General features: G+C 40.6%; 1 protein-coding gene across 1 annotated transcript in view; it reads left to right on the top strand.

Moving 5' to 3' along the window:
• malrd1 (MAM and LDL receptor class A domain containing 1) overlaps positions 1 to 23,743 on the top strand; it is a 229,223-nt gene that overhangs the window by 160,517 nt on the left and 44,963 nt on the right. The window contains 3 exon segments of the mRNA NM_001310114.1: positions 750 to 902; positions 3,075 to 3,232; positions 12,601 to 12,802. Of these exon segments, the coding sequence (NP_001297043.1) occupies positions 750 to 902; positions 3,075 to 3,232; positions 12,601 to 12,802 (513 nt within the window).

The following is a 23,743-nucleotide window of genomic DNA, read 5'->3' as shown; positions in this document are numbered from 1 at the left end:
GCTGTGGTGGGCAGCCTTAAAAATAACATGCACTATAGCAAGGACAGGGCTCCTTTGCACGATTTGCCTGTGAGCACTCCTAACTTGTGTGTCTAAATGACACATACATTATAAGGCAGGTAGGGAGCAGGAGGAAGGGGGCCCATGTGCCCCCCCAGCCCACGCCTCATGAATACAGTGCTGCCAAAAGCAGGCTGATCTGTATTCATCCAGTAAGGGCAGGCCATTGTACTTCATTCTGTAAGGTGCAAAGTGTGAAAAACATGGTGGCTTGCGCCTGTTCTATACTTTCTAAAACAGACTTTAGTCGTTCTTTCTAAAAAGCTGTATTTACCAGCATAAATATGTTAGTCCAATCAATACAATAATGAACCTGCAGGAAATGGTATGCATTTCAATACCAGGCATATTTCATTTGCATTCTAAATCCTCTTCACTTAGCAGAAACACACTGGAGCAAGTACCAAGATGACAAATGTAAAGTCCTTGGTGAGATTAGGTAACCATGTGAAGCCAGTAGGACCTAATCCTTTTATAAATGTAGAACACATTATACATAATTCTAACTAGAAGAACAGAGGAGAGGCAAATGAAGAACATAATCTGATTTCAGGAAATTAAAAATTAATCTGTTTGAGTCCTCAGTAAATCAATTTATACAGAATTTTAAAATACAATAAGAGAAGGCTACATGGGCAAATATTGGTTTAGATTTTTATTTAATATTATTATTATTTTTTGGTATGTAGGCGAATACACCAGCGTGCCTGGAAGCTGCAATTTTGAATACACTGAAGACAACAACCCATTGGAATGCGGCCTCACACAAGATCAAGATGATGACTTTGATTGGAGTAGGGGAGACAGGGGCATGATTGGCCTAAATACAGATCACACACCAGGTAAGTAAATGTCAAAACTGCCAACAAATAAGCTGAAATGCAATTTCAGAATGTACTCCTTCCTATTATATTTTTATCACTTTCAGTATGCCACACAAAGGGGGCCATTTCAGATTTTTTAGTAAATGCCAGTTTTAGGAAATCTGCCCCAAAGTGTAATTTTTTTCGAAGGGTATTTATATCTTATAACTATTGGCTTTTTAATTATACCAATAAAAGTGTTGTGAATTAAGTTGTGAATCGGCAAAACAAAGCTCTTCATTCTAATGTGTTGTATTTACCTGTTTATCAATTTATAATTGCTGTGTATCTTAAAAAAATCACACAGCAAAATTGCACTGCTAGTTTTTATAGGGGATAAGCTGGTGGTTTCTAATAGAGTATACATTGGGTGCTCAGGCCCTGACTGATGCCATAGACAGCCACAAAGGGGCTGATTTACTAATCCACGAATCTGAATGAGAAAAATTCAGATTGGAAAACGAACATTTTGCGCCTTTTTCGTATTTTTTGCGATTTTTTTCGTCGCCGTTACGACTTTTTCGTAAATTGCCGCGACTTTTTCTTAACTGTTACGACTTGTCACGACTTTTTCATAGCCATTACAAATTTCGTGAATTGTCGCGACTTTTTCATAGCCATTATGACTTTCATGAATTGTTGCGACTTTTTTATAGCCATTATGACTTTCGTGAATTGTCACAACTTTTTCATAGCCATTACTTTTTCGTATTGAGCGCTCGAAAAATTTGCGACAATTCACGAAAAAGTCGCAAAATACCGATCATTACGAAAAAAACGCATTCGGACGTTTTTCGGACATTCGTGGATTAGTAAATGTGCCCCTAGGTATTGGGCTGGTGGGGGGCTGTTTGGGCCTGTGTACTTGAAATGCCAGGGCCTATTTTGAATCCCAGACTGAGCCTGCAGACCTAGACTGGCAACCTGTGGGTTCAGGCAAATGCCAGGGGGGCTGCTGTAAGATCCCATAGACAGTCACTATTTATTGGGCTGGTGGGGGGCTGTTGGAGCCTCTGTGTACTTGAAATGCCAGACATGGGTGACAAAAAAAAATTGCGCGACAAATGCGTTTCTCTAATTTTTCGCCGTTTCGCAAATTTTCTTGCCGGGACAGATTCGCTCATCAATAGTTAGCTACTGTAGTCTCCATTCTCATACTCCACATCACAGGCATCAAGGTGAGAAATCTTTCAACATAAAGGGAGTTTACACAAGTGGTGCCTCCTGTGATTAGTACTGTCATTATGGTTCACTGGTTTGGGTGATGACCCTTTTACCAGTTCATTGGGCACCAAGAAAGCCACAGTAGCTGGAAGTCCTTTGTAATTTTATGGAATTCCAATGGGCCTGCATGATGGTGGGGCCCTTTCTGTACTACTCTAAAAGTGACCCCCTAGGGGTATGTTTATTACAAGGATTTGGGGGGTTCATTAACTAACTTGGACTTTAAGGCATTGATTATTTTTTCTTACAAGTGGGATTTTCTTTCCTACAATTCAGTTTTTCTAAAAATAAAAGGATCACAACCTTAAACTTAGGGGTTAGTTCTTTACTAAGTACAATAGGAGATTATATGTACCAGTTGTGAATATGGCTGAAAATAACTTAATTTCATGCTGCAGACAGATTTCCATTATCCCAGTCTAAACCCTCTTTATATGTGTGTATTTATATTTTATTTAATATGCATTGTTTGAAAACATATTGCAAATTGTGTTATATAAAATGACTATAGGGCTCATTTAGTAATTCAATGCAGTGTACAAAGTGCAATTATGGATGCATATTGCCATGTATTTTTAACCCCCCCACAGCAATGTTTTTTCCCACATTTCCAGCTTCTGCAGCTTTTTTTTAGAGAGAGGGTTATTTCTGTAGCACACATTCAAAGCATTTGCGTCTGATTCACCAATTACCTATTGATCAAACTTGACTGATAGCAGCTAACTACTAGTGATTGCAACAGGGTGCTGCCATTGGGCAATTTGGCACCTATGTTATCATTGATCCTAGCATACCTATGCTACATACAGCTCAATAAGGTTTAAAGCTGTTATCTTACACAAAGCAATACTCCTGGATCTCTGTATCTTTTTCCTCTCTGGCTGTCTTTTTATTTATGTCACAAGAGACTTATTTCCAACCCTACAGGCAGTGGGAAACATTTCCTCTTTATCAACTCATCTCTGCAGCAAGAAGGAGACATTGCGAGAATATTGACGAGTAACGATTTTCTGGTCACAAACGGGACCTGTCGGATACGCTTTTGGTACTACATCCAGGGGCCACCTGATTCGAGCACACTCAAGGTAAACAAATGTCTTTGGAAATTAATAGGTTTTCTTTTTTATTCGTTGGAAAGATTTTTACTATATAGGAAAAAAACACCCAGCGTAGAGACAAGACTGCTAAAAAAGGCAAATCTATCTAGTTACTAAATGAACAATCTAAGCGCAGTGGGTGGATCAGAATATCTAAGGATTACAATTATTTTTTATTTTATCTTAAACCTATGTACTGTACATACTAAGACCTAAAATCTGCTGAACTTTTTCTTGCATGTAGGGTTTTCTTTAAGATTGCTTGAGCCTTTTGGCTTTTTTCATATATATGCGGCTTAGGGTTGCCCCTGGCCAGTATTTCAGTAGCCCAGCTAGTACAGGTATAGGATCCCTTATCCGGAAACCCGTTATCCAGAAAGCTCCGAATTACGGAATGCCCGTCTCCCATAGACTCCATTTTAATCAAATCATTTAGAATTTTAAAACTGATTTCCCTTTTCTCTGTAGAAATAAAACAGTACCTTGTAATTGATCCCAACTAAGATATAAATAATCCTTATTGGATGGAAAACAATCCTATTGGGTTTAATTAATGTTTTATTGATTTTTTAGTAGACTTAAGGTATGGAGTTCCAAATTACAGAAAAACCCCTTATCCGGAATACCCTTGGTCCCGAGCATTCTGGATAATGGGTCCTATACCTGTACCAGCCAATACGAGCCAGGGCCAGTATTAAAATGTGCTAGCTGGTACATGTGTAATAACTAGTCCTCCATCCCCAGCACACCTCCTATATGCCCCCAATACACCCCCAATACACCCCCAAACCCACTCTTTACTAAGGAAGTTTCTTTCCAAATGGGATGGTGATGTCATTATTCTGCCCCATATCTGTCTTTACTCTGCCCCTTATGTTATGTCTCTGCACCCTTATGGATTTGGCCTGGTTGCTAATTTATATGCCAGAAGATGCCAACCCTACTTACAGTATACCAGAGTACCAGATGATGTCCTAGAGGGCCCCAGCCTAGGACAATTCCTATTATACTATATTTATTTCTTCCATGGGCCTATAAAAACCCTAAACCCTTTGCTATTATATATATAGGCAAAGGTTATATGTAAAACCTATACCCTTTGCCATTATGCTATATAAAAACACATGCCCTTTGCCATTATCCATATCTAATTGCATTTGTAGGGGGGTAGGTTTAGTGGGGCCGCCCTCGATTGTCTAAATGAAAAAAAAATACTTGAAAAAAAATTAATCCATCTCTCCACTAAATACAGAGATATTAGCCAGAGGAGGGGGCTACAGATCCCTTTCTTTTCTATGATCAACGTATCCGATTAGAGTTGGCCAACTGGGGCAGCAATGGATCTAAATACAGCCCTGTATTAAAAAAATTGTGCTGTTCTTAAAAATGTCCTGAAGCTTACATACTTACCTAGCATTACTTATGAGATAATACCGACATTGTCTTAACTGTTGAAAAAACTTTTGAAAAACAGTGTTGAATGAGTAGCCCTTATTTTTAATATCCTAGTACATAGTGGTACCTCCTTACTTCCAGTCTTCCAAAAAATGCATCTGAATATCATTCTATCTGTTCATCGATCTATCTATCATCTATCTATCTATCTATCTATCTATCTATCATCTATCTATCTATCTATTTATCTATCTATCTATCATCTATCCATCTATCATCTATCTATCTATCTATCATCTATCTATCTATCTATTTATCTATCTATCTATCTATCATCTATCTATCTATCTATCTATCATCTATCTATCTATTTATCTATCTATCTATCTATCATCTATCATCTATCTATCTATCTATCTATCATCTATCTATCATCTATCTATCTACTTCTATATATCTGTCTACGAATCTTTATTCTGGTAAAGAAAATTGACAAGCATTTTTATAAAACATTGATTATTTTTACATGTATTTGAAGCCTTGAGAATATAGAAAACTTTAAATAAATGAACTTTCTTCACTTCTTGTTCTGCGTCACCTTCCCACCTCCCACCCCTGTAGCTCAGTGACAGGTAGAACAAAGGGCAGGATTTTTATTTCAAAGCAAGCACAGAACTAAAGTTCCACTTTAGCAACTATTGACGGCTCTGTGGGATCATGGCATTATGTTTGCAGCTGTCAGATTCACTGCAACGCCAGTAAAGGTAAATCAAGGGAAGTGTGTTTTAAGTTAGAGACTTATGTAATAACATATTGCAAAAAGTTACCTAAGTCCAGAGATCCGTGGCATTTAATCGATCGTTAGACGTAATTGATCTGGTGAATAGGGGCAATAAAAGCAAAATTCCCTGTGTTGTTCTGAGCAGAGATAAATCCATGTCACGGAGGAGATAGTGATACAGCCCAGATTTATATTTCTTACTTTATTCAATGCTCACATTTTGTTAAAGGTGGATTTAAGTTTTAAACTTGGCAGAGCTGGCTCATTATGTGCATAATGATAAAGTATGTGTTGCTATGGCTGCACTGGGTACATATAAGCTGCATCTTACATAGAAGCTCAAATGACTTTAAAATGAACAACTCTTCTTCAGGCATTTTAGATCTAAGCCAGTACCTTACGTTCAACCATTTCAATACAAATTAACACACACAACCCTATTATATTTAATCATACATTTAATTAAAACCGTTCCTAATTAGCTATTTCGCCTTTATTTTGCCTGCTTAAGGGCTCTTACGTACAAGCATTTCTTGATGCATTCCTGTGCATGGGGCTTTCTGATTGGAGCATATTTATCAAAGAGTGATAGTAGAGCTTGCCACATTGAAATTCTTCCACTGTTTATTTCTATGGGATTTTAAAGACTGATTTATTAATGGGGGAAAGTGAGAATTTAATCTTTGATAAATACACCTCTGAAAACCCCGTAAAAATAGAAAGCGGTGGAATATTACTGGGGTAAGCATTCATTTCACATAAATATGCCCTTAAGGGGGGCATTTACTAATACCCCCTTTTTTAATTTTCATTTTTTTACAATTCGTGTTTTTCGTTTAAAAAATATTTTCCGAAAAAAATAGATTTATTTTTTCACCATATATGTCAATACAGTGACGAATCAGAATCTGAGCCATTTTGCTTTGCTAAAAATCTCGCAAATATTTTTTTCTACCATATGTGTCAATACAGTGACGAATCAGAATTTGTCTCATTTCGCTTCGCTAAAAAACTCGCAAAACAGCATTAAAGTGAATGCATGTTTTTTCTCACTCCTACCACGCCCAACATTTTCCTCATTCTAAATACATTGTCAATGGGCATTTTTTCTCAGCAAATTGTTTTTTTTCTGTGAATTTTTGCTGCAGTTTCGCAAGAAAACCAATGGCAAAATGCGGAATTTCACTGCAAATCTCTGCTGGCACATAAATTTGCTCATCACGAAAAACCAAGCCATCTAAAACCTGTCTAGGTCATGTAGAAGTCAGAGTTGTCTTCTTTCCAACCGCATTTTTCAGACACTGCATTTGTTAAAAAAGGTTTGCATTTTTTCACACATTTTTCATGTATGCTTTTTTGTAAAAGGCTGTTTTCATAAATCACTTGGCATTGGGGGTTTTAGAAAAATTAAGTTTAATTGAGCTTTAAAAAAACACGAAAACCCCAACAATTAGAAGGTTGATAAATGCCCCCCCTCCCTACATTTTACTGCATGGGAATGCATAAGTTAACAGACCCCATTCTATCCTATAGTGACAGTACACATGGCACCGCCCTGAACGCAGGTGAATCCCTGCATGTTTCATTTCACCCACGTTTGGTGGTTCAAGCCATGGGTACAGGCACAAAATAAATGAGCTCTACTAATGCAAATATTCCTGTGCAGCCCTAAGAACAATTTTATTGTGAGTGAATACAAATGAGAAATTCTTGGGTAGGGAAATTATCTGTACCAACCTCCTATTGTGCATTCTGTGTGAGCTTTTAGACCAACTTTAAGTTCTCAAGACTCTATGGGGGGAATTCACAAAAGTGGAGAGAGCCCTTTTTTGGAGTAAAAGTGGTGGAAAAACTGGTGGAAAACACTTTCTCCAGATTCACAAACAGAAATCCGCCTAAATTCCGACTCAACCACCACTTTTCTGTTTTTGGTGAAAGAAAGACAGTTTACAGACACTTTTGTGAATTTGTCATTTAAACGACATTTATACGACATTTTAACAACATTTTTTTCCCGACATTTTCAAAATGGAGTAAAGCTCAGTGTAACTCTGTTAGATCAATTCAAAGCTCTTCTGTTTTGTTTTGTTTCACCCAGTCTCCATTTCCCACCTAAGGTAGGGGCCCCATTGGGGGATCATTAACATACAGTGGCTTGCAAAAGTATTCGGCCCCCTTGAACTTTTCCACATTTTGTCACATTACAGCCACAAACATGAATCAATTTTATTGGAATTCCACGTGAAAGACCAATACAAAGTGGTGTACACGTGAGAAGTGGAAGGAAAATCATACATGATTCCAAACATTTTTTACAAATAAATAACTGCAAAGTGGGGTGTGCGTAATTACTCAGCCCCCTGAGTCAATACTTTGTAGAACCGCCTTTTGCTGCAATTACAGCTGCCAGTCTTTTAGGGTATGTCTCTACCAGCTTTGCACATCTACAGACTGAAATCCTTGCCCATTCTTCTTTGCAAAACAGCTCCAGCTCAGTCAGATTAGATGGACAGCATTTGTGAACAGCAGTTTTCAGATCTTGCCACAGATTCTCCATTGGATTTAGATCTGGACTGTGACTGGGCCATTCTAACACATGGATATGTTTTGTTTTAAACCATTCCATTGTTGCCCTGGCTTTATGTTTCAAGTCTTTTGCAGACTCCAAGAGGTTTTCTTCCAAGATTGGAATCGTGTATGATTCTCATTCCACTTCTCACGTGTACACCACTTTGTATTGGTCTTTCACGTGGAATTCCAATAAAATTGATTCATGTTTGTGGCTGTAATGTGACAAAATGTGGAAAAGTTCAAGGGGGCCGAATACTTTTGCAAGCCACTGTATTAATGGGGATTAGCAGCTTATTGTTAGGTGACAAGTTTCTGTCTAACCCTAGAACAATAGGTGCAAAAAAACACTGATTAAAAAAAGTTAAATTTATACCGAAAAAGTTTTTACTTTTAGAATATATATTATTTATATATATAAAAAGTTTTTACCTTACATTTACATAATTATGCAAATTTTAGCTTAATCAATGAGGCAATAATAACATTTTGTGTGAATATATTGTATACATTTTTATTAAAATTTGCCCAGTTTGTGTTGCGACCCCTGACTGGACAGTGTTTTGGCCAATGGAACCTGACCACTTTATTATTCATTTTGTATAAAGATGCAAAGGCAATTCGCTGCTCAGAGTACATTAGTAATCCATTTAGATACATGAGCCGTGGCTGCTTGGGAATCAGTGTAGCCTGCAACATACTCAATACTGGGGCAGTTGTCTAGACAAAACAGCTAAATGGTTAGCGTACCCCCTGCTGAACTATATTCTGGCTGAAGAGTTACTGATAATGCATAGAAGTAGGGTTAATCTCCTGTACCATATACCAGCAGGGGATAACAGATAGCGCTCACAGGGAATATCTCCATTACTCTCCTATCAGCTCCCCAGTGTAGATTCTGTTCTATGATTATTTCCATATATCCTAATCAAATTCCCAAAAATAACCCTAAAATGCACTTGCACATTGTCCCTGTGCTGCAGCTCAGCTCACCTATCAATTGGCTTCTTATTGCCAGTGATAAGAAACGGATTTTTCCTGTGACAGTTGCTTTCAGCTGCCATAGACAGCACAATTCCCTTAAAAATGCAAAGAGAGGATTTGTGGAAAATGTAAATGCAGCCACTGAAAAAAAATCTGGACATCGCTCCACCAGCCTATTTCTAAAGGCTGATATCCTTACGTTGGAAGGTTATGTGACCGTGCCCAGGGCAGTCACGAGGCGGACCCCGGAGGAGGGAATTGAACCTGCAACCCCGTCGTCACAGGGCGGTCTCCCTACCCCTAGGCTATCCTACCTCCTCCCACTTATAGGATGTTTTTTATTTGCTACATAGTGGCAGTTGGTGTATCCTAACTGAGAAGCCTGCTGTTTGCTCAAGACCTATATAACTAGGGGGACTGTTTAATAAGTAGGGAGAATGAATCCTCCATTTATCAACATTCTCTGAGAAAGTTGATAAGTGAGCCCCGGGGGGGGGGGGGCAAAAAGCCTCATTGACATTTTATAAACAAGTAAAACACTGATTAAACAAACAGTTGAATTGATATGTTTTATATAAAAAAGTTTTTACCTCACATTTGCACTGTTATGCTAGTTTTAGCTTAATGAATGGGGCAATAATAACATTTTGAGTGAATATATTCATTTTTATTTAAAGGAAAATTAAAGCCTCTCAGGCAAAATTTTAGTTTTAGCAGCAGTGCCCCCTCTTTAAAGGACAAGGCAACTCAAAATATAATTTTTTGCCTAATAAAAGAAACCAAAATTCTAAGCAGCTTTGCAATATACATTTATTACAAGTTTGTAATGGTTTTTGAGTTATTTGTATTTATAATTGCTATTACAAGCAGTAATGAGTAGGGGCTAGAGAATAAGGTATTTAGACCCTTAAATCTTGTTACAGAAGTGGAATTACACAGAAATATAGAAAAAAATGATAGATTGTCCTGAAAAAATGATGTATAGTTTCCCTGTGCAAACTAAAATTACCCCTCAGGAAATGCCCCCAAAGTGAAATGGCATATGAAATGCAAAATCCTGCTGGTAAAATCCTTATTCCAAGGCTCATGTAGATTTGGGGCTGGGTTTGATGGCACCGACTAATTTAAGAGCTAAAGGCAGATTCATAAAAAAAACATCGCGAAAATGACAAAATCTGAAAACTGTCTGCTTAAAAGACAAATTCACAAAAGTGGAGATAGAGGTTTGTGAATTAGGTGGAAAATCCCACAAATCTATCTCCACTTTTATTTTGTCTCAATATCACCACTTTTGTGAATTCCCCCCTATGAGGACCCACGTGAGTTGCTGGGAGCTCTAATAGAGCGCAAGGAGAAGCCCTGATTCCAGCTCTTAATTAAGACTCTGTATTGATGTCTTAAAGTGGTGGAACCCTTTGACCACTGCCCAGTGCCCAATGAAGAGAAACCTGTGTAAGTGATGAAGTGTTGCCTAGCTGTTCCCTCAGGGCCCACATGACTGGGACAGCACTTATCCCACAGGTTTTTGCTAAGCGGCCAAACAGCTGCATGGGTTTATAATTATGACACTGATACAGATTTATTACACCAAATAAAAAAACGTTCTGCAGACATTTCCTCCAGGATTTCTTCTCTGCAGAAAATAACAGTGCTGCTCCAGTCCCTGACAGTGAAGCTACACTTGCCATTTCATTTATCTTGGCAAACTGAAGTTCATTTTCTACCAACGCAAGCCACTCTTAACTGCAAGCACTAAAATACTTCTGCCTATTGATTTTTCTATTGTTCTTCTGTCATGTACATGATTTTTTTCCATTATCATATTTGTTTCATAGTTTTAACACCGCTTTGAAGACAAAGCAAGCTGCAAACGCACTGAATCAAACATATTGTTTGATTTTATGCACTTTTGTCCATGGATGAACGAGATGTCACTTGGTTTTATCATTAGGAAATATTAGATGGGCGAGGGAAGGTTTCTCTTTGCATTGGCAGACAATGACAGAAAGTAATGTGTTTAATGCAAAGAAATCCAGTTCCAAGTGAAAGAAAAATAAATAAACACTCCACCCATCTCTCACCCTGTTTGTTATTCAGGCTTGGGCCACCTAGTCAGTTGAATGCCACCCGTTAGGAAGGGAGGGATGCTGTTGGTTCCTGCTCCTCCTGCCCACCAAAAAGGTCTGGTGAGCTCACATCTGGGGGGGGGGGGTGGTGGTCTTGCTTTAATCCCCTGCCTGAGACCTCTAGCCAGTGTCGAACTGGGATGACTGGGGGCCACCAGAAAAACCTAGACCATGGGCTCAGTCTCCAAAATATATTTTATCCACTCCCCACTGAACCTCTATAGTTTCCTAGTCTTTTATATATATCATACTATAATCTATTTCTCTTTATATTTAGTCTCTTTGTTCCCATAGAGAAATATGAAATGACCATAAATTAGGCCAAATGGCAAGAGGCAGGAGGGCCCACTGACACCTGGGCCCACTGGGAGTTTTCCTGGTATCCCCATGGGCCAGTCCGGCACTGCCTCTAGCCAACTTGGATCTGCCTGGGGGGAGGGAAGGGGGTTGTCCTCCTAACTTAGTCCTGCCCTTCTTCCCATTTGTTTTACTTGGGTCATTGGGCTCCCTTCTGAGCTGTAGATTAAGAAATAACCTATAGGTGGTGTCTCCCATGAGTATTTTGTGTTCTCGGGCATGTTTATAAAGCTGTGGAGAAAAGTGGCATTAGACTAAATATTGCAATTCTAAGGCCATGGTGGTAGGTATAAATCTGTGTAATGAAATCTGGCATATGTGGTGCAGAGGGGAAAATATTAAAGGAGTATGCTATCTCAAATGGCTTCACTAATATTGCAGGGTATTCTCATAATTACATTGTCATTAGGTAAGGTCTATATATTATTATGGGGGTATTCTTCTTCTATTTAGCTTCTATGGTTTCCAATGGCTCTTATATGTGGGGTATTTTTTAAAACAATTTGTACAGGATGTGTTATATTATAGCAGTAATAGCCTACTCATGGCCCCTATGGAATATATTCTGCTGATATGTGTATTAACCTATTAATGGGCCCTATTCACACAAAAATATGAGTACTTTGGAAGCACATTTCTTTCTCTTCTGAAATAATAAAGCACGCTGGCTACATGATGGCAGTAACGCATACATTAATTATGTTCGTTTTATCCCTCAATCATTTGTTTTAATAGTGGAATCATAAATCTATAACCCAGAGCTGTTACCTGTGCAATGAGCTTGTTCTTAATTTATTGAAAAAACCCCTAGATTTACTATGCAAGAGAGACGCCGGGCAGAACTCCTACCTTACACTTATGCCCTTTGCAAAGTTTCAAAGTCAGCCGGGTTTGTATGATTTGTTTGCATGCCGTATGCAAGGTGTTCCTTAAAGAAAGACTGATTGGTTTTATCATCAGCATAAATTGTTGTCTGGTTGATGCCGTCGGTTCCATCAATCAACATACAGTGCTCAGTAGTGTGCTCAGTACTCAAGATTATTCCCTATCCCGTGACATGTGATTAATGCAAAGTAGGTTGTTCGATGTGGAGGTTTAAAGCATGAATGATTTATGTTTTTTCTATTTATTATGTCCCATAACAGCTGTATATAGTTACCAACCATGGATTGAACTTTCTGTACTGGTCAGCGGCTGAAAACACCAACATGAGATGGACGTATGCCAATGTCATTCTATCCAGTAACAGCCCATACAGGGTGGCATTCGAAGCTCATGTAGGAGGGGAGCAGCTTTTTGACATTGCGCTTGATGATATCTCCTTTACCCCAGACTGTAATATGGGAGGTGAGTTTGTTGTTTTATTCATGATATAGATGTATAAGTCAACGGTTGGGTAATAAACACAGTTCAAAGACATTAAAGGAAAATTATACCCCCCAGAATGAGTAATTAACCAACCAGTATGGGATCCCTTATCCGGAAACCCGTTATCCAGAAAGTTCCGAATTACAGAAAGGCTATCTCACATGGACTCCATTATTAGCAAATAATTCTAATTTTTAAAAATTATTTCCTTTTTTTCTGTAATAATAAAACAGTACCTGTACTTGATCCCAACTAAGATATAATTACCCCTTATTGGGGCAGAACAGCCCTATTGGGTTTATTTAATGGTTAAATGATTCCCTTTTCTCTGTAATAATAAAACAGAACCTTGTACTTGATCCCAACTAAGATATAATTACCCCTTATTGGGGGCAGAACAGCCCTATTGGGTTTATTTAATGGTTAAATGATTCCCTTTTCTCTGTAATAATAAAACAGTACCTGTACTTGATCCCAACTAAGATATAATTACCCCTTATTGGGGGCAGAACAGCCCTATTGGGTTTATTTAATGGTTAAATGATTCCCTTTTCTCTGTAATTATAAAACACTTCCTGTACTTGATCCCAACTAAGATATAATTAATCATTATTCGGGGCAGAACAGCCCTATTGGGTTTATTCAATATTTAAATGATTTTTAGCAGAGTTAAGTTATGGAGATCCAAATTACAGAAAGATCCCTTATCCGGAAACCCCAGGTCCAGAGCATTCTGGATAACAGGTCCCATACTATCATAAATGGCCTTTTAAAGACTCTTGAAAAACTGGAATAAAATGGCGATTTGTTTGCACTAATAAAGGATATTTTTGTTTTTTGATGAAAACCCTGTGTGTGCTGTGTCCATGACATGATTTTTGGTTCCTACACCCGGCACCCAGGTAATTGTTGGTTTAGGGACAGTGCCCTTTCGCTTCTATGAAATATATATATCAGTAAATATCAGTAAATATTGCCCTTTTACATCTTTTCCCTTGAGCCGCCATTTAGTGATGGGCTGTGTGCTCCCTCAGAGATCAGCTGACAGGAAATAATGCAGCTCTAACTGTAACAGGAAGTAGTGTGGGAGTGATGTGGCCTAGCATGTATGTGTGCCCTTGGTATGTTTGTGTACACCATGAATCCTATGATCCCAGACAGCAGCCTTCAATTCTTAAAATGACAATTTTCAATTCAGGATTACCCAATGGCACATTTACTAAAAAAGTATATTTAGATGAAACAGGGTTTTACAGGGATTCCCTTAAATCATTCCTAAAATATTTAACAACCTTAGTTACAAGTGAGTGTAATTGTACTTCTTTTATAACATATTGATCAATAAAATGCCTCAAGAGAAGGTCAACAGCCGCCACTTTGCATTTAGAATGGGCTGTAATGCTCCGTGTTGCAAATATTCCTTCCATTCCATTAGCATTAATATGGCATACGTCATACTTTATAGTGTCAGCTCTGTGCTACTCTATACATCCCGTATGGATAACATTTTAGCAACCAGTACTAGACAGTGCTCCCCTTTATTCATGTGCATGATAGAGCATTATCTTGCTGGGTCCTCTCAGATTCTCTTGATGTCCCACCAACTGCCGCAAATGATGATAAAACACAAACAGGGCCGTTTTAATAAATGGGCAAAATTGCCAATTGCCAAGGGCCCACCAGATCCCCATTGCACTTCCCCGGGCCGCTGATCTTCCTCCCGGATGCATCCAAAGGTAACTATATTGAACTGTATGCACACTCGTGGGAGGTGGGGGCTGCGGCGGGGGGGGGCCTTAGCCCGGCAGCCCCTGGGACCCTGCACACCCCCTCTGACCCTGGGGCCCACCATCAAACCTTTCAACTGCTATAACTTTTTACTCAAGCATCCCCTGTAAATGGCAGACCCTCATTTTAATCAGCCAGAAGAGCTACACATAACCATTTACATTAATCTTCTAATCTTTTCTAAAGTTTAGAACTTTTCATACTGTCAACGATAATATCATTAAAAAAGTACGATTTTTTCGTGATACGCTCGTTATTCCACGAAAAAGTCATACTTTTCGTACTTTGCGCAATGAGCACAAAAGTTTTGTTATTCATTCAAGCTTCGGTATCGTGACTATCTTTTGGCCAGGTTGGAGCTGCAGAGTGCCATTGAGCCCTATGGGAGACTTTCCTTGGGCCAGGTTGGAGCTGCAGATTGCCATTGAGCCCTATGGGAGACTTTCCTTGGGCCAGGTTGGAGCTGCAGATTGCCATTGAGCCCTATGGGAGACTTTCCTTGGGCCGGGTTGGAGCTGCAGAGTGCCATTGAGCCCTATGGGAGACTTTCCTTGGGCCGGGTTGGAACTGCAGAGTGCCATTGAGTCCTATGGGAGACTTTCCTTGGGTCAGGTTGGAGCTGCAGAGTGCCATTGAGCCCTATGGGAGACTTTCCTTGGGCCAGGTTGGAGCTGCAGAGTGCCATTGAGCCCTATGGGAGACTTTCCTTGGGCCAGGTTGGAGCTGCAGAGTGCCATTGAGCCCTATGGGAGACTTTCCTTGGGCTGGGTTGGAGCTGCAGAGTGCCATTGAGCCCTATGGGAGACTTTCCTTGGGCCAGGTTGGAGCTGCAGAGTGCCATTGAGCCCTAAGGGAGACTTTCCTTGGGCCGGGTTGGAACTGCAGAGTGCCATTGAGCCCTATGGGAGACTTTCCTTGGGCCGGGTTGGAGCTGCAGAGTGCCATTGAGCCCTATGGGAGACTTTCCTTGGGCCGGGTTGGAGCTGCAGAGTGCCATTGAGTCCTATGGGAGGCTTTCCTTGGGCCAGGTTGGAGCTGCAGAGTGCCATTGAGCCCTATGGGAGACTTTCCTTGGGCCAGGTTGGAGCTGCAGAGTGCCATTGAGCCCTATGGGAGACTTTCCTTGGGCCAGGTTGGAGCTGCAGAGTGCCATTGAGCCCTATGGGAGGCTTTCCTTGGGCCAGGTTGGAGCTGCAGAGTGCCATTGAGCCCTATGGGAGACTTTCCTTGGGCCGGGTTGGAGCTGCAGAGTGCCATTGAGCCCTATGGGAGACTTTCCTTGGGCCGGGTTGGAGCTGCAGAGTGCCATTGAGTCCTATGGGAGGCTTTCCTTGGGCCAGGTTGGAGCTGCAGAGTGCCATTGAGCCCTATGGGAGACTTTCCTTGGGCCAGGTTGGAGCTGCAGAGTGCCATTGAGCCCTATGGGAGACTTTCCTTGGGCCAGGTTGGAGCTGCAGAGTGCCATTGAGCCCTATGGGAGGCTTTCCTTGGGCCAGGTTGGAGCTGCAGAGTGCCATTGAGCCCTATGGGAGACTTTCCTTGGGCCGGGTTGGAGCTGCAGAGTGCCATTGAGCCCTATGGGAGACTTTCCTTGGGCCGGGTTGGAGCTGCAGAGTGCCATTGAGTCCTATGGGAGGCTTCATAAATCATGCATTCAAGTTTCAAAGTCAGAAAGGTTTTTGCACCGTTTACGAATGTTAGGATACTAAAACTTTGTAACTTTCTGATCGCAACCACAGTATTTTCGTAAGACCACGACGAAATTTTTCCAATCGTGCTTTTAACAATCCGAAATTCGTGCTTTAATGAATGGGCCCTAGTGTCACTAGAGAGAAGGTGACACCATTAGAGAATAATATTAGCTATGCTCAGGCTAGCAAGAACCTCAGCTTACAATATCTACCATGAATCTCTTTCCTCAGTTAAAGAATAATAACGTAACTGTTCTGAGGCATTAGATAATGTAACTGTGTATATATATATATGTATATATATATATATATATATATATATATAATATTTCTTTTTATCTGCTCCTGCAGACTTGTAAAAAATGATACACATTATTATTGGAGGGTGCATGGTTTTTTATCATCCTAATAATACTGGGAATTCATTACAGCTGGTTAGTAAACCATCATAAGGGACCTATCGTGTTTTCTCAATAAAGATTAGACGAACAGATGGAATGTGAGAGTATGTCAAGAAAATATCTGACGTCCAAGTATAGACAAATAGCAATGAAGAGGGAGATTGGTTCAGTATGTGATCAGATGTAGCCTAATGAGAATGTACAGTTGGAGAGAGCACAGCATATGCTTTAGAAAGCGCAGCAGACTGCCAGAGTATAAAACTGCAGCAAAGGAGAAATCACAGTTCCACTGGAGGAGACGGAAAGCCGATCTGGAGTCTGTTTTGGTATAGTAAACTATCCCCTTGAGTGAATTTGATTTCAGATGTCTTTTTTTTCTTGTGATTAAATATTTAATATATTCAGTTCACTTTACAAGATATGCTTTTCCTCTTTGGACTCCCAAGAAGAAACTAGGCTTTATAAACTCCATATAAAATGTAGGTTTTGGAATCTCTAGGAAACATGATAACTGAACCTGTCTACATGTTCCTGTTAACCTCCATAATGCACCTTATTTTTGGGGTGCCTTTTCACCCATGTATTACGCACAGCATTATATTATTGAAGCCAATGTGCAGTATATAATGGTTATATGTGTAACCCTTTCTTGGCACACTCACTTAATTTGAGCTGTATATACTGTAGGCTTTAGTACAGGAGATATTTCGTTCTCTTTGAATTATAAGATACTGGGAACTGGGATTGTAGCGCAGTGCCTCCACCTAGTGGACACTGAGGAGCACACCTCAAGGGACTTTCCACTAGGAATAATCACACACAGTTTTGCAGAAATATCAAACTTTATATAACTGTTGAAATAGAATGTAAAACAGCTTAGGGATAACTGAATTTCCTGTCCTGAGGAACTTGTGCAGTCTATCCACTCCTGGCACAGTCTCCGTAGGTGCCCAGTCCCAACTTGGATCCAGATAGACCCCAACCCTTAAATCAATTCAGTTCCCTCCCCAAGAGCTCTTAAGTCCCCCCAGATAATGCTACCTGCCCCAGAGTACCTTCAACTTGGAAAATGTGGCTGCTCCTACGTAGCAGGCAAACAAGCAATACCTGTTCACACCAGGGGACACTCACGGAGATTCCACAGAGGACTTTGTAATCACTGGCAACCAAGCAGACTCTTATCCTTTCAGTCTGAACTCTCAACACTTGTTACTGGCTGCTCACTCTGTATCTCTCTTCCAACAACTGGCAAAAACAACAGGGGCTCCCTTTATCAACTCTGGGCCCGCCACTTGATTTTTGGCTCCAAACTTAAGCACACCTCTGCACTGGGGCATCCAGCCAATCAGGTTCCTCCCCAGTCTGTAGCTAGGCGGGATGATGTCACAGACTGAGAAACAGGGGACAGAGTTCTCTGATCCCCTACATATGTTTATTCTTTTTTCAGTTGTTTTTAGGCAGTGTCTTGTTTGCCAACAGTTGGGCAGTTAAACAGCACTCCTAGTTGCTATAATATATCAAATGTACATAGACATGTAATGTATAATGCACTGTTCACTTTATGCTCACTAAGCAGGTCAGGGTTGGAGGCCCACCAAGGCTGCCACCCCAGGGTACAAGGCTTGTAACTTGCTCCTGGGCATCCCTCTATATAACCCTTCTTCTGATTCTTTACTTGTGTTTAGCCATTCCCAAACCTTAAACCTACTGTCTGCAACCTTCTCAGCAATGTCTTCTTAAAAGTGCTTTTACCCAATATAAAATACCCAGTAGAATTACTCAACCCTGTGGGAGGTTTTGATGAATATTCATTCTTGGCTGCACCTAGGGAGCTGAAGGCTGCTCTAGAGTTCCAAGGTGTTATAGGAATAAACTACATTTCCTTGACAAGATCCTAATTCTAGCTTTGGATTTTGGTAAACCTTTTAGGTTATGTAGGTCATGTAGGCACCATGTTCAGTAGCTATATAGTCCTACTTGCAGACCATGACTTTCTAATTCTCTAGATTTATACTTCTTAAAGGACCTGAAAAGGCCATATCAGAAAATATAGTATCTGAACAGCCATTGGTGGATTTTCCATAAGCCTAGGGGAGGCTCCATCCCAAACCTATCTGACGTCTCAAAAGAAAAAAAACAAAGACCAAAAAAACTTCCTGCTCCATTGCTGACAGTGTAGGAAATCTACAATCCTGTCTACAAACCTGATCCTATAGAGATCAGCTGTACACTGCACTGTAGGATAGGAACCAATCAGCAGCTAGGCTGACCTGATAGGGAACTGAAGCCTGTCTTTGCTTGTTTGAGTGCAAGGCTGTGATTGGCTCTCCCCATCCTACTGTGCTTCTGGCTGGGACGGTTAGGACACGCCCACCCCTCATTTCAAACACAGACAGAGAACTGATAGGATCTATAGGGAGCTCCAATAAAGGGGCCATTTTTACAGATAGGATTAATGTTTAGCACAAAGTGAAACCAGCACCGTATATTATTCATAATTGCCTACAAAACTGGGATTTTTCCCATTTATCCAATATGTCTCCAGCCGGTGTATGGTGATCTTTGTGCCTCTCCTCTCTAAAATGACGATATCATTATATTATGCCTTTATTTTCATTTTTCCGACACACCGTACCTACTTCTCATACACCGTGGGAAGTCTTATTATCATCTGTATCTCATTTGAATGTGTTTTGCTTTAATTATTCTCTTCAGCAATTCAAAAGAGCTCCAACGTGGGATAGATATTTCCCTTGGGAGTTTGTGGCCATGCAAGAGACGTGCAGATAACAAATCACAAAACATTTGTAATGGGATAATTAGGACAGGCGTCATTACCAGATTCTCAGTCACCCAAATGTATGAGCGCTCTATCATGAACCGAGATTTGTACTAAAAATAATGACTCACTCTAATGCAAAAAACGGGGGCAACCCGACCCCCCCAAGACACACTGCATAGAAACTGTAACCTATCAGAGCTGACCCAGCAGTTTCTAACGCCGGCGGTTGCTCCGGCAGACTGTGGCAAAGCCTCTCCTCATGGGAAAGATGTTTGCTGCAGAGATGAAAGTGCTCAGCTGGAAATATGTTTTCCCTGGGAAGATCTGTTGGACTCCTGAACATTACTCTGAATAATTCACATGTGTTTATTTTTACTTTTCTGTTCAAATACTTTAACTGTGCTCTTGCCAGTTTTCTCAATGTATCTGTGAATATTAAAGCAGCTGAGTGCTTTTGTCTCACAGAAATGGCATTAATAAGCAATTACTGCCACTGTAAGTAGTGAGCTGCTTGGTTACAATGCTTGTGTACAGATTTCAGCTCTACGTGACGTAGTAGAACAGAGAATTCAAATATATAGCAAGTTTATAGGAGGGGATTTCTTCAAACTTACATAGCATTTGCACAGAACTCTACATAATGTAACCAGGTATTTGCTTTAATTGCTCAACTTGCAGCTGGATGAAAAAGGCTAATCACTGACTGGTTGCTGTAGGTTACTGCCCAGGTGCAAATTTTCTCAGTCTTCATAAATGACCTCCATTGTTGTTCCTAGACTGCGCCGGGCCCCCCACCAAAAAAATCTTTTGCAGGGCCAGGTGCGCAATGCACGCCCACCCTTCCCGTCCACCCCTCAGGTTCTAACTCCCCACCTGCCCACCCTCTCTCACGTCCCCCATCACCGAACCCTAGCTCTCAGGTAACAAAGCAGTGGGGAGGAGGGTTCACTAAAGCTATTGAGGAAGCAGACCCCACAGTCTGGGCCCCCTTGTCCCCAGGGTCCCCCCGCAACCGCAGGGTGTGTTTCTTCTATAGTTACACCACTGTGTAATGACGTGTATAACTATATAGGAGATGCCCAATTGCTGGGATTTACTCAATATAAATTAAAAGTCCTGCCGTAGCTCCCAATGTTATCAGTAGGTACTCCTCAACAGGTTACAGACCCCGCACTGGCTGTACAACATTTTCAAATTCAAATATCAATGACCCGGAGAGTACACATTTGCTCAATGGATTTGTGTAATTTTATTGAGACATCACAGCACTGCATGTTTTGGCTTAATAGCCTTCCAGCCTTCATGCACCTGAGGAGGGTTGTTAAGCCGAAACCTGTAGTGCTGTGATGTCTCAATAAAATGACACAAATCCATTGAAAAAAAGTGTACTCTCCGGGTCATTGATCTTTGAATTTGGAATTGCTGGGACTTACTGCCACAATGATCCATCCACATTATGGATCAAACTTATTTTACTTATCACCCTGAAAAGCTTATATTGATTTATATCAAAATAGATTAAGGTTGTTTAGAAAGAATCATTGCCCATAGCATTGACATTTACTATATCAAAGCAGTTGTTCATTTTGCTGGATATTAGTTATAACCAGAGAATAAAACTCGCGCAAAAGGGTCCAATCCCAACTATAAGACCCTCCAAGTGGAACTTCTGTGGGATGTACCTCTGTCCCTAAGTCTATACGCTCAACTCTGCTAAATGACCCCCAGGATACTAACTCTTCTGCTCTCGTCGTTGGAGCTTCAGGCTGCTCACTAACCACCCTGAGTCTAACTTTCACTCCTAGACCTGAGGTCTAGCTATGGTCTATCATTACATTACCTACTCCTACTAGGCCTACCTCTTCAGCACATCCACCTCCTCTAGTAAGTGGAGTACAATGAGACAAAACACATGGTGACTCCTCTTTTAAAGACAAGGGACACCTGGGAAACTGCCAAAGAACTCCACCCTGAAAAGGCAAATAGCTCAGATGCAAGTATTCAGTGTATTCAGATGCAAACAAAATACTCCCATTATTTGGTGTCCCATTAATTTGCTTCAAAGTGGCCAATAAGCCAGTACTGACAGGTTAGTCGTAACCAGTCATTTTTGATGATTTGTAACTTACATGCAATTTTCTGCCATTATTTAAATGGGGTTTGTTAGCATTCCAAGGACAAAAGTATAAATAATCTACTTCATTGTCAACGCCCCTGAAAGATAGCTGTAGGAGACACTGCATGTCAGGGAGGCAATAGGCAATTATAAAACCAATTAGATTCTCATGTATTAGACTACTGGGTGCATGTAATTTATACAACAAAACCGGACCATTAGCAAATGCCATACGAGCCAGTGGAAATTGCCTGCTGATTCAATTTCCTCTTCCATAAACACGCTTGCAATTTGGAAATAAGCAAGAGAATATTTAATTATGGGCAAATGCTATGCCAGTCAAATACACAATTATTCAGGTTAAATGTGTTGTTCTCACACTCGCTAGATCTTCATGTGTATGAATGCATTATCCACAGAGTAGTGGCATGCAATTTCCAGATACTAAAACCTTCTGACAGCAAGGGTAGGGGGAAAAGAAGGAGAAAGCTGGCAAAATAACAGTGGTAACACCCGCGGAAGAACATATCTCTATGGGAGTAATAGCGCTGATGACATTTAGGATATTTCGCATTAGGTATATGGCTGTAAAAGGAACTACTTGAGCTATAGCCCCAGTCACAGAGCAGGACATGGGAGGAAAGACTGCACAAAATAAGGGGCCCCAACACACACGAGGATAATGCTGTGAGAGTGTTATTGTGCCAATTCAAAGATGACAATGTTTGGGGGGTATTCATAGGGTTACCACCCGGCCAGTACCTCAGAAGCCTAGCTGGTAAATCACCTGACAAGCAATACAATTGCTGGTAAATTTGTAATTCAACCTATTTCCTAAGTTTCTCCTGCCCAGCACTTTTAAGCCCTCAGCGACCCACTGTTTATGGCCAGAACCTCCTTACGGACTGACACGCCTATTCCCCACCCCCAACATGCCCACTCTCCACCCCCTGTATTCCCACCCCTGCTGCCCATGATGTCATCACCCCCCCCCCCAACACTGACCGGTAAACTAGGGGTGACAATTTGGCAAGCCTAGGTATTTGCCTCCCTATGTCATATGAAATAACCTCAAAATTCTGTAGAGCAATGTAAAGTAAAGGTTATCATGGCTTTATCTTGGGGAGTGCTGGCCCTCATTATCTTAGCCAACTCTTTTAGCTGCTAACATGTCCTTAACCCTAGGAGTCACACTGCCACAATAAATAGCTAAAGTCATAGGTGGATTTTCAATAAGGCTAGGGGAAGCTAAGCCTTCCCAAACCTCGCTCCATTTCTGCACTGTCTGCTGTAATCAACTGTGCTCTGACTGGATCTTTCTTTTCGTGGATTCTCCAGTCAGAGCACAGCTTTCTTGACAGACAGTAAAACTGACAAATCAAGGCAGAGATGCAGACAGGGCTCAGGAGATATTACAAACTGAAGGCAGTGCAGAAATGAAGACTGAGAAGAAAAATCTGCAGCTGTAACTTTACCTAAGAACCAACTCTCAACTTTTGCTGCAGTTTTCATCCCACGGGTATTATACAGTTCTAAAGACTGACCCACTAGCTGAAATTAAATTGTTTTTTGTCACCTGACATCTATAATATCCCTATCCCCTATCCTAACACATGGAGGGTAAGTTAACTCTTTCCCCCTGAAAAAAGCTCATTGTGCTTTTATATATTTGTTGTTTTTTGCACTTTCTATTTTTTTTTTACTTTCGTCATTGTTTTGTTCATTTCTAGTTAGTTACAGTGGGGCCAATGTTGTGTATCCGTGCCAGTGTTAAAGTGCCAGGGCCTGAATATCTGCTATCAGTACCCACTGCTTCTCACTGTATATAATGTGCTGCTTTCGTAATACAGACTGCGTCTCACTGTATATAATGAGCCTGGGATGTCAGTACCCACTGCCTCTCCCTATAAAACTAACTTAAACACATCTAAAGGGAAGGTTCACTTTTAAGTTAACTTTTAGTAAGTTATAGAATGGCCTGTTCCTAGCAACTTTGCAATTGGTCCTCCTAATTTTTTCTTTTTTTTTATAGTTTTTGAATCATTTCTCTTCTGCCTCTTTCCAACTTTCAAATGAGGGTCACTGGCCCCGGTAGCCAAAAAGTATTGCTCTGCGAGGCTACAGTTTTATTTTTCCATGCAG

This window comes from Xenopus tropicalis, chromosome 6 (assembly GCF_000004195.4).
Source record: "Xenopus tropicalis strain Nigerian chromosome 6, UCB_Xtro_10.0, whole genome shotgun sequence".
NCBI lineage: Eukaryota > Metazoa > Chordata > Amphibia > Anura > Pipidae > Xenopus > Xenopus tropicalis.
Note: the sequence above shows the minus strand (reverse complement) of the source record. Positions and strands in the feature narration are given on the sequence as shown.